This window comes from Eptatretus burgeri, chromosome 15 (genome assembly GCF_056783735.1).
Source record: "Eptatretus burgeri isolate ZD-2024b chromosome 15, Ebu_testis_v1, whole genome shotgun sequence".
In the NCBI taxonomy this organism is placed as follows: Eukaryota; Metazoa; Chordata; class Myxini; order Myxiniformes; family Myxinidae; genus Eptatretus; species Eptatretus burgeri.
In genome coordinates, this window is record NC_140975.1 from 50040307 (window position 1) to 50052993 (window position 12687).

Genomic DNA, 12687 nt, shown 5'->3' on the forward strand with positions numbered 1-12687 from the left:
ACACTGTTTCTTGTAGACCTCTCCAGGTCTCCGTCAAACCATTAGACGACCAGGTGTTGGGCAAAGCTGTAAATTGGACTCATCAGAGATGACCTTACTCCAGTCCTCTACGGTCCAATCCTTATGGTCTTTTGCAAACCTCAGCCTGGCTCTTCTTTGCTTCTCATTGATGAAGGGCTTTTTTCTAGCTGTGCACGACTTCAGCCCTGCCCCTTGGAGCCTGTTTCGAACCGTCCTCGCCGTGCACTTCACCCCAGCTGCCGTTTGCCATTCTTTTTGTAGGTCACTTGATGTCATCCTATGGTTGTTGAGTAACAGTCTAATGAGTTGGCGGTCATCCCGGTCAGTGGAAAGTCGTTTTCGCCCTCTGCCAGTCTGTAGCTTTGTTGTCTCCAATGTGTGCTGCTTGACCTTGTTCTTATGAACCGCCGTCTTTGAAATTTTAAGGATGGAAGCAACGTGACGCTCACTGTATCCCTCTGCCAGTGAAGCCAGAATTGAACCCTTCTTTTCCTCACTCAAAACTTTTCTTTTCAACTCTTTTGGCATGGTCAATAGTTATTTTTTTGATTCCAATTACTTTTGAGGTACTACTAGCACTGTTTTTGCCATCCAGCTGGTCCTATTGCAAGAAGATAGTGATGACCACAGCAGTGGTTTTTATACTTTTCCTTGTTAGATAAAATTCGGTTCAGGTGATCACCTAATCAGTACCTCACTAAGTAGAATGAGGTGTGCCTGTGTTGGAATTCAATAGACCCTGGAATGGAATGGCTCCCATGCATGTAGAGATGCTGATTTAAAAAAAATTTGGAGTGCTCTCTTATTTTTTTTCCAGATCTGTAGGTAATGGTGGCCATTGTAGTCTCAGGGGACGGTGCAGAGGTAGAGCTCTTACGTTTGAGCAGTCTAACCTGTGTTTGGTTCCTCACTCAACTCCAAACTGTTGTGTTGGTCCTTTGCAGGGATGGCGTTGCACGAGAAAGTTTGCCATCCCTCGGGTCGACGTTAAGTTGTTTTTCCCATCGGACAGCATTTCTGGTTGATGGTATAGATCCAATGCTGTCATTCACAAAGGGTAGGCGAGGTTTCTCAGGCACTCTGAACAAGATCTCTGCCAAAATTACCTTCAGTCTGGTTTGGCCAGCCAATTTATGAAAGACTTGGGCCAAATATTTTCCCTGGTCAACCCTACAAGACAGTGGGAATAATTGGAGCCCTTAAAGAAGTACCTCAGAGTAAAAAGAGTGGCAATTGAAAGATTGTGCAAAAGTTAAAAAAAAAAAAAACAATCTAAGGGGGTAATGCAGGACGTTCACCGTACTTCCGGTTCCCTCTCTCTTACATTGTGGCATCACGAATATTGCACTCATGCTCCCTTACAGGTGAATGATGTATCAAATAATTTGTATGAAAGTACTTTTCATCCAGAATTGAAATTAAAATGTGAAACTTATTATTGGCCTCATTGTTTCAGGGTGTGTGATATTGTCCCGAACTCCATTTCTTTTTTCGAGTTATAATTTGTCAAACAAACAGCAAAAAAAAAAATCCTGCTTAATTACCATTTTCCTGAAGAGGTTTATTAAAAAGTTATACACAACAGATTTTCACGAGAAACACTAATATTTTATTTGCCAAGTGATAAGCGTATATAATTGGTCAAAAAAACCAACCAGTTTTCTTCTGAATCACTTGAAGTTCGACTGTATATTGAAAAGAAACAAACCTTGGTGCATTTTGAACTCTTGTATCTCTATATGAGAACATTTTGAATGCCTCTCAAAGCACTCTCAAAACTAACATACTCATTGTTTCACAAAATTACATGTTTATTGTTTCCCATAGTCAACATGTTTCTTGTTTCCCCAAATTAGCATGTTTATTGTTTTCCATAATCAACATGTTTATTGTTTCCCAAAATTAACGTGCTTGTTGTTTCCCAAAATCAACATGTTTATTGTTTCCCAAAATTAACATGTTTAGTGTTTCCCAAAATTAACATGCTTGTTGTTTCTAAAAATCAACATTTTTATTGTTTACCAAAATCAACATGTTTATTGTTTCCCAAAATCAGCATGTTTAATGCTTCCCATGATCAACATTTTTATTTTTCCCCAAAATTAACATGCCTATTGTTTCCCAAAAATGACATGCTTGTTGTTTCCCAAAATTAACATGTTTATTGTTTCCCATAATCAACATCTTTATTGTTTCCCAAAAATTAACATTCTTATTGTTTCCCAAAATTAACGTGCTTGTTGTTTCCCAAAATCAACATGTTTATTGTTTCCCAAAATAAACATGCTTATTGTTTCCCAAAATTAACATGTTTATTGTCACAAAATCAATATGTTTAATGTTTCCCATTATCAATATGCTTATTTTTTCCCAAAATTAACATGTTTATTGTTTCCCAAAATTAACATGTTTAGTGTTTCCCGAAATTAACATGCTTGTTGTTTCTAAAAATTAACATGTTCATTGTTTTCCAAAATCAACATGTTTATTGTTTCCCAAAATCAGCATGTTTAATGCTTCCCATTATCAACATTTTTATTTTTCCCCAAAATTAACATGCCTTTTATTTCCCAAAAATGACATGCTTGTTGTTTCCCAAAATTAACACGTTTATTGTTTCCCAAAATTAACATGTTTAGTGTTTCCCAAAATTAACATGCTTGTTGTTTCCCAAAATCAACATGTTTATTGTTTCCCAAAATCAACATGTTTATTGTTTCCCAAAATTAACATGCTTGTTGTTTCTAAAAATCAACATTTTTATTGTTTACCAAAATCAACATGTTTATTGTGTTCCAAAATCAGCATGTTTAATGCTTCCCATGATCAACATTTTTATTTTTCCCCAAAATTAACATGCCTATTGTTTCCCAAAAATGACATGCTTGTTGTTTCCCAAAATTAACATGTTTATTGTTTCCCATAATCAACATCTTTATTGTTTCCCAAAAATTAACATTCTTATTCTTTCCCAAAATTAACATGCTTGTTTCCCAAAATCAACATGCTTATTTTTCCCAAAATTAACATGCTTATTGTTTCCCAAAAGTAACATGTTGATTGTTTCCCAAAATAAACATGCTTATTGTTTCCCAAAATTAACATGTATAATGTTTCCCAAAATTAACATGCTTATTGTTTCCAAAAATTAACATGTTCATTGTTTTCCAAAATGAACATGCTTATTGTTTCCCAAAATTAACATGCTTATTGTTTCCCAACATTAGCATGTTTATTGTTTCCCAAAATTAACATGTTTAATGTTTCCCAAAATGAACATGCTTATTGTTTCCCCAAATTAACATGTTCATTGTTTTCCAAAATGAAAATGCTTATTCTTTCCCAAAATTAACATGTTTAATGTTTCCCAAAATTATCATGTTTAATGTTTCCCAAAATTAACATGTTTATTTTTTCCCCAAATGAACATGTTTAGTGTTTCCCAAAATGAACATACTTATTGTTTCCCCAAATTAACATGCTTAGTGTTTTCCAAAATCAACATGCTTAGTGTTTCTCAAAATTAACATAACATAATATATAACAGTTTATAGCTGGGTCGCGATTCAAACCCAGGCGAGACAGCTCAGAGGCGAGTGTGCCGACCTCTTCGCCATCCTGCCAGCTGTAATACCTTACTTATTGTGTCCGACCATTATCATACTTATCGTTTCTCAAAAGTTCCATCCATATTGTTTGCCAAAACTACCCCCACCTATTGTGAACCAAAACTAACATCCTCATTGGTAAAAGTAGCATGCTTAATTTTTCTCAAAAGTTCCATTCTTATTGTTTGCTAAACCTACCCCCACCTATTGTTAACCAGAACTACCATCCTCATTGGTCAAAGTAGCATGCTTAATGTTTACCAAATCTACCATGTAATGTGTGCATTATTCAAGGTTGTGCATTTCTTATTAAAAAATAACTTTCATTTACATCTTCTCCAGTGCTTAATCATTGGACCCTTTTTGAATGTTTAATAATTTGGCAGTTCTCACTTCAAATGAATTCATTACTACCAAATTGAAGTTTAAGGATTGTGCTTATATAATTAAAAGTTTTTGTGAAAATGACAATTAGATAGGTTTTTCATTTTTATCTTTAATTAACTTTGTGAGAAACAATTAGTTAGATAAATATTAAGCATGCCTGCACTTAATGACAATTCAGCCACAAACACGTCACACCACACCAGTCACGGGATGCACAAGTGACTGAAATGTCATGACTTTATATAAAATTGAATTGCTAAATTAAGGAAAACGAGCGGGAAGGTTCATTTATACATGTTGGTACCCATTTTGATACACACTTATTCTGAGCAGCTTTTTTAAATTTTCATAAGCGATGTGGGGAAGAATGAGGGCTCGAGGAGGACACGGTGGGTGGACAAGATGGATACAGCTGCAAATTCTCACAAAATGAAAACTGGAAATTTGGAAAGAGGTGTGCTTGGGGAAGGTTAATGGGGGTTAACAATATCATGGTCTTGGATCGAAGATGATCTGAAATGGTCATGGACAGCTATCTTGAAGCCCTGGAGCTGGAGGGATAACTGAGATTGAAATGTCTTTCACTCTCTGCCTTCACTTTGCTTTGTCACCCCCAGACCATCACCGTTGGCCATAGTACAGAGATGTTAACGACAATAATAGGCTTTCGGTCCCATATTAATAACAAGCAAATACAACCCGTTGCTTCGCTGATGGGGATATTAGGCGGGGAGGGGGGGGAGTAAGAAGGAGAGGAGGGAGGGTAGGGTGAAGTGAGGGAGAAGGGGTGGGGGAGCGAGGAGGGGTGGGAGAGCAAAGAGGGGCACGAGGAAGGAGGGGGGAGGGAGATTGAGGCAAGGTGGGGGAAGGGAGGAGGGATGGGTGAGGCAGGAAGGAGAAAAGCGAAGAGGGGTGCGGAAAGGGAAGGCAGCATGAGGTGATGGCAAGGAAAGGTAGCAGGAGGGGAATGCAAGGGAAGGCAGCAAGAGGGGAGGGCAAGGGAAGGCAATGTGAGGGGAGTGCAGTGTGAGGAGTGGGTCCGTCCGGACATAACCACCATCCAGACATGTCTGGAGATAACCACCATTCAGACATAACCACTGTCCAGATACATCAAGGGAAGGCAGTGTGAGCAGAGGGTCTGTCCAGACATAACCACCAACCAGACATGTTCGGAGATAACCACTGTCCGGACATAACTACTGTCCAGATACATCAAGGGAAGGTAGCATGAGGGGAGGGCAAAGGAAGGCAGGGTGAGGGGAGGGCAAGGGAAGGCAATGTGAGGGGAGGGACCATCCGGACATAACCACCATCCAGATAACCACCGTTTCCACCACCGTGTGACCACCGATAACCACCATTTGGACATATGTGTAGATAACCACTGTCCGGATATGTGTGTGTACATAACCACCATACAGGTATAACCACTGACCAGATATGTACAGAGACATAAAGAAAGAGAGGTGTAGGAGGATGCTGCACTGTATTAGGAGGAGTGGAGCTCGGATGGGACAAAGAGAGGGAGAGAGAGAGTGAGAGAGAGAGAGAGAGAGAGAGAGAGAGAGAGAGAGAGAGAGAGAGAGAGAGAGAGAGAGAGAGAGAGAGAGAGAGAGAGAGAGAGAGAGAGAGAGTGTGTGGTGGAGGTCGTGGGGGTAGGGGAGTAAGCAGAGAATATGTTATGCTTTATGAACAACACACACACACACACACACACACACACACACACACACACACACACACACACACACACACACACACACACACACACACACACACACACACACACTCTCTCTCTCTCGGCATGTGACAGGTGGAAAAAAAATTTGCTGTGATTGAGAAAACGCGTTACTTCGGCGAATGGCTCTGAAATTGGGTATCAAATGTAATTTGCTTTGAAACTCACAAAGAGAACCCAAATAAGCTTTGTAAAGCACTTCACCGCGTCATATAAAATAACTAATTCGTTTGGAAATAGTCACGAGGACAAAGCAAAATGTGATCGCTTAAGGTTAATAATAAAAGGTTATCAAAGCTTAATAATCGAGGTTACTAATTAAAATGCTGAGTTTAATAATGAAAACCTCCAATAAACAGGATGAAACTTTTGCACCACAGCACCCACGTCACCAAGTATGCAGGCATATAACACCTGCAGAGAGTGCCTAAATTACAGATCCAAATATACCCGTGTATGTACCTCTACCTTGAAGCAACTGTCGGCTGTCCATCCTGATCGGGACGTGAACTGCACTGCCGTCGACTGCAGGGTGCTCGGCAAGTGGCTGAAGCACTCAAGCAAGCGCTCCAATTAAATAGTTGGGAAGCGATAGCGATGTCTGAATGTCCAAACTATGTCTGAATTAGACAAATGATCACTTTTTTGGAGCAGGAACTGCTGCAAAGCTCAATTCTGGAGCTTAAGTTTTGTAATTTGGCTTAGTTTAGGATATTCTCAGCGTTACGGCATGTGCGGAAATGAAATAAAGCCACGAACGCTGGCATCTCCGGGCAATTATAAGCATTGCAATGTACACACCGATTTGTAGCTATGATGAACAGGCATTCGATAATATGAGTGAGCAAAGTGAAAAAAAAACTTTATTGTTAAGAAATCGTTGTGGCCTATTCCAAGTCAAGGCATGGTTGAGCAGGCCAAAAAACATGGTGGCTTCAGACCGCAGTGAGGTAACTCAGGATACGCCTGAAGACTCCAGTGAGCGAGGTGGCCGAGGATCGCGTGATGAATGATATAATTAAATAAGGCCGTTAATTATCTTCAAAAGAAGTGTTTTAATTAACTCAAACACCCAATTTTCACTCATGCACTTCCTTGGAGATCCCTTAATATGCATGCAAAGTTTTAGGTGACTGTGTTTCATGGTTTTGGAGTTATGGAGGAGACCTACACATACACACACAGTGACATTTATTATTTTAGAAAGATGATGAGTATACATAACAGGGGTATGCCTCTAAACATTTCATTCATTGTAGTATAGTTTTGAATCAGACAACAACAGTCATTTTTGCGAACATACCAAATTACCTCTCTTAATGGCTTGCTCCGCTTTCCGAATGCTCACCTAGAAAAGTTGTTGACACAGAACGATTGGTTTGGAAAGCGATAGCAAGCTGTTTTCTAACGGGACAAAGATTTGGAGTTGGGACTTGGAAGGGCAAAGATGGGACAGAGTTTGGAGAGAGAGGTTGAGGTTTGGTGGGGGGTTGAGGAATTGTAGTGGTGAGGGGTGTTGCAAACTTGTAATTTGGTGGGAGTGGAGTTGAGGACTTGAATAAGAAAGGGAGAGGGTATGAAAGAGTTCGGGTGGGGCAGAGACAGGAGAGGGAGGATTTGGAGGGGCCTGAGGACTTGGGGTTGGGAGGGTAGTTGAGGACTTCTGGTTGGGAGGGGAGTTGAGGTCTTCGAATTTTGTGGGAGGGAGTTGAGGTCTTGAAGAAGAAAGGGGGCAGGGAGAACAGAGAGTTGGGTTGAGGAGGCAGAGAGGGGACAGAGTTGGGAGGGGAGTTGAGGACTTTCAGTGGGGGGAGGGGATTGAGATTTGAGTCGGGGGTTGAAATTTGAGTGTGGGGTTGAGGACTTTGGTGTGGAGATGGGATTTGAAGACAGGGTGTGGGAAGGAGTTTCAAGACATGGGATTGGGTGGGAGGCAGGCTTGAGGACTTTGGATGGGGAGGGGATTGAGGTCTTGGGGTTTGTGAGGGAGACGTTGAGGGCTTGAAAAGAAAGGGGGAGGAGAAGACAAAGAGTTGGGGTAGAGCAGAGATTTGGGAGAAGGGTCTGAGGTTTTGGGGGGTATGGTTGAGGAATTAGGACTTTGAGTGGCGAGTGGTTTGAAAAGTTGGAGTGGAATTGTGGAGGGGCATACTGAGGACTTGAGGTTGGGGGGATGGGGGGGGGCGAGTTGAAGACTTGAAATAACATTTTATATTACATGTAACTTCTGCTGGTCAATAATAATTATTACCACGAGACTACTTTAGCAGCACTCAACCTGCCTTCATATAGATCACGTGAAACAGTCAGTCAACTGCCATTGGAAAGTTCAACCTTAAAAAATACCAGATTTAATTGAAAGTGTGGGAGACTATAAACTCTGAGGAGAGGCTGAAGGAAACTGGACTTTTTGATTTGCAAAATGCTCGGTAATTCCGAGATCTTATTGAAATTTTTAAAATAATGAACATTGATAAAATAGGTGATGCAGGAAAGGTTCTCAACAGGATGGACAGTGACAAGATCAGGGCAATATCCTTTGATTAAATTGGAGAGTTCTTCTTGCGTATGGCTGCTTGGCTGCCGGGTCGCTATCATTTTGTTGGGATGCAACTATGCCACTGATACTGTACACTGGTACTCATTTCACCAACCTCAGACAGATGACAGGCTAAGTAAACCCCACCTGGTGTTAATTCATCAGCCGACGGGGCTCAAACGCAGAACTATCCATTCTATCCATCCATCCATTGGGACCATACTCTGTGCAGAGCGTTGGTGCTTCCTAAGCAGTCTCCTTGACTATTGGACACAATCCTGGACAGGTCGCCACTCCGACACAGGATACCAGCAAGCTGGCACACATTTTGCTGACCTCAGAAGGATGACAGGCAAAGTCAACCCCACCTGGTATTAATTCAACAGCTGAGGGGAATTTGAACTGAGGACCCTAGGATCCAAAGCCTGCCACCCTAACCATTAAGCCAACACTAGGCTTAGGAGGAAAGTTAAGATAACACCAATTTCAGGGGTATTTCACATGGAAAGTCCTTAAAGTAAGGTGCATTGGTATTCCTGGGAAGCATAGGCAGATTTAGGGGAGGTGGTCCTGAGAGTTTGCGGTGGGGAAGGGGGGGGCAAACAATCACGACCAAATTACAGAAAAAGCCCCCAAATTTTTTTTTTAAGTACACGTGATGCAGAAGAATGGAAGGGAACAAAATGGCAAAGGTAAACACTAACAGTAGAATGTCCTTCTGGACACAAGGGGGGGGGGGGGAGGGGGGGTGGTAACCAATTTGCACACAAGCTGAACTAAAACGGAACTTGGTGGAGTCGCATACGTTTGCCAAGCTGAACAGTTTAAGCTTTTTATCCCACTGAACTGCTGGATCTTCACCAGAATCTAATTAATTCGTCCTTGTCACTCACCCAACCTGTTCACCAAGTTTCGTGTGAATCCATCCACAACATTTTGAGATATCATGCTCACAGACAAACAGGGGGTGACTAGATAACCTCCATCCACCTTCGGTGGCATGGGTAATGAAACACAGCAAGAGGAAAGGGAAGTGGGGATGAAACAGAAAATTATCAAACCAACTGACAAGTAACAAACAAATAGAGATGAGGGAGGGGGGGATTACAATAAACTGGAAATAGGGAGTGCTTGGGAACCGGGTCATTTGGGGGTAGAGGGGATCATGGGTATGGATGGGGGATGAACAGCTGTCTTGAAGCCCAAGAGGGAAGAATGGGACTGAACAGACAGGGGGACGTAAGTTCCACAAGAGAGAGGAAAGAGGAACAAATGAGTGGAGATGACCAGTGAGCCTGGATTTTGGTACCTAAATTAGAAGAGGGTTACTGACTGACCACATGCGCACCATGCAGAGACCTGGGAGGGAGAGAGCCAAGAGAGGGCAGAGGGAGCAAGATGAAAAAGGAGGCTGTAGAATACAGAGAGGCCACCTACCTGCCTGCAATGTCAAAGCAGCTTTGCTTGCATTCCACAGCATCAAGAAGGGCAAGACATGGAACAGTACTCCATTTAGGGGAGAGCTGTGAATATAGGCCTTGTAGGTTGTCAATGGTTCTGATTGACTCAGGAAATACCTTGTATGGCAAAAGATGCCCCAGTCGTCAGCTGGCTTCGGAAGCCAACTTTAAAATGTGATTTGCACAAGAAAGATCATGGCCCCTGCTGTCCACTTTCCACTGTGAAAGGCCTTCAGTCCTTTGGTGGCACTTACAAGGTCCTTGCGTGTGTTACGGAAGGTGGCTCCCTTGTTGTCCCCGTCGGACGATGCTTGTGCCGGCCTGCCCTCACAGGGCCGTGTGTGCCGTGGACCGACGAATTAACTGCTGCTCTTGCTACAGCTCAGGCAGCCCTTCAGTCACATAAAACACTAACCTTACCTGAAGTGTGGGACCAGTTTTGGATTTTTTTTTTTGACAGATCTACCACGTGCGCCGCCATTGGTGCCACAGTGTACTGTGTATGTGGTTCGGAACGGAAAACCTCAGCTCGCTGGTTTCTTCAGCACTAAAATGAAGAAACACCAGGTGTCTTGGTTATTACCCCCTCTCCCCCCCCCTGAACTGTCTCAACCTGCTTCCCCAGGCCATATCGATTTGGATCTAACCTTTGCCTGCACTGTCAACCCCAAGTCACCCCTGCGCCTGGTGGACGTTTCAACCAATGGCCCAACTGCTGATCATGTTCATGAAGCCTCCAATGACCTTTCCCAGGACTCAAGTGCATCCTTCCATACACCATCAACATCCTCTGTGCCTCGACACTGTCCAATCGCGTCAACCAAGGAAGCAGCCCCGTGTACCATTTTAAAGTCGTTGGTGTCACTCGGACGGGCTTCGAACCATCGACCTCCCAGACTCGTGGTCACAGCAGACTTTCTATCCATCACCCAACGAGGCTGCAGGTTTAACCAGCCGGTTTAAAATAGAGCTGCATCGAGATCTAGAAGCAATGGAGATGGAGAGGTGACATGCCATCGGCAGAAATGGATCGGAGACCGGAAACTAAACGGGGTGCCCTGGCTAATCTGAGGGTGTTGCGAGTGTGCATGATTTGCTGTCCTTGTATCTTGGCAGATTGATTCTCTGAGTGTTGTCAAGGGTTTGTGTTGATGAAAACCTTTAATACCCACCAACCGCTCTGCCCCACCTTAAAAAGGACTAATCCTCCCTCGTATGTTGATTATGTTTATGTCCTGCCTGTCATGTAACTGTACTTCTTAGCCCTGAGTGTCCTTTCCCTTTTTTCTGTTCGCCTTTCCCATTTGATTCTATGTCTGGTCGTGATGGGTTTGTCCTGAGGGAGGGTTGGTGTCACAGAGGGGGGATCATGCGTCCTCGTGCTTGGAGTGATTTGGTCACGTGGACGTTACTGTCACGTGACGCAGGCATGGTGGGCCGAAGGGCCTCCTCTTGTGTTCAGATTTGTTCGTAAAATTTGAAAAACAACAATCTTCTGAATTTAAAAATTGTAGTTTTTTTTTTGATTTTAGTGAAGACCCGGATCAGGACCAAGATCCGAAAATTAATTTTTTTTTTTTTTAAAGTGATTCACCATTGAGAGATGTGGCCAAAAAGGATGCGTGGCATGATATCTCAAAACGTGGATGAGTTGGATAGGTGACAACAAGCCGATTTGATGTTGGTTCAGCTCCTGATCCAGATCCGGCCTATCGGTTTGATACAAAACGTAAACTAATCAGCTTGGTGGACGTAAGCGTTCTACCGAGTGCCGTTCTAGTTATCAATGTACCCCTCCATCTCCAACGGTTCTCGGTACAGTGTCTAATTTCATTCAGGCCGTGTTATTGGACTGTTGGATCAAAAATGGACTGTTGGATCAAAAATGGCTCATTGGATCAAAAATGGCTCATTGGATCAAAAATGGCTCATTGGATCAAAAATGGCTCATTGAATCAAAATGACTGGTTATGAAGTAATTTTTTTTCAGCTGGGCCATTACTTTTACAATATTTATACCAAAAGTGTGGCGCATACTTTAACTAAATGATAAATAGCGAAAGTTTTAAAATAAAAAAATAAGCAATTCATATGTACGTTCACGTGACCCGATCGGATGAGTTCGATTGCCTGGAGACTGGGCGGGGTTTTCACGAGTCTCTTCCGGGTTTAGTGGGTGTGTTGTCCGATTGCCTGCGTCTCTTATCTGACGAGTTTTTTTGTTTGTTTTACTCTTTTTGACCATCTTTCCCCGATTTAATTAATTCCCCTTATCTGAATTTGCTTTCTTTTTTTGGAACATTAAAAAAAACTACGTTTTCGTGATGGGCGGAAAAATGCCTGGACACGATCCCATCGCCAATGGACGGCCCGGACTGGTGCTGCACTCGGGCCGGAACGGTGTGGTGAAGTCCCAGGCAGGCGCAAAGGTGCGTCCGAGCCTGTCGGTGTGTTTGTCTGACTTTATGTGTGCAGGAACTCGTGTCGGAGCCCCCGTATGGTGGGGGTGGTGGTGGGCTCATCTGTCTCGCCTCGTCTCGTTCTTCGTCCATTCTTCGTTTTCAAATTTCACTTGTTCAATGTGACTCGAGAATAGGCGCGAACGAAGAGAAAAGTGTCAGTGTGGGGGGTAAGGGGGTCGCGCATGGTCGCTGTGGACTGTCTGCAGCTATGATTAGTGTGATGAGTGTGATGATGATGATGAGTGTGATGAGTGTGATGGTGATGATGAGTGTGATGGTGATGATGAGTGTGATGGTGATGATGAGTGCGATGATGATGAGTGTGATGATGGTGATGATGAGTGTGATGATGGTGATGATGACATGATGAGTGTGATGATGGTGATGATGGTGATGATGAGTGTGGTGATGGTGATGATGAGTGTGATGGCGATGATGAGTGTGATGATGATGATGAATGTGATGATGA

General features: G+C 42.8%; 1 protein-coding gene across 2 annotated transcripts in view; it reads left to right on the forward strand.

The window, feature by feature from the left end:
- Window positions 1-11899: 11899 nt before the first annotated feature.
- Window positions 11900-12687, forward strand: part of SPTLC2 (serine palmitoyltransferase long chain base subunit 2) — a 70545-nt gene continuing 69757 nt past the window's right edge. The window contains exon 1 of one of the 2 annotated variants that reach the window (XM_085858530.1): window positions 11900-12185. In XM_085858530.1, coding sequence (XP_085714656.1) covers window positions 12081-12185 — 105 coding nt within the window. In that variant the 5' untranslated portion in view covers window positions 11900-12080. The remainder of the gene's footprint in view (window positions 12186-12687) is intronic. The other variant, XM_085858531.1, reaches the window with a different exon arrangement.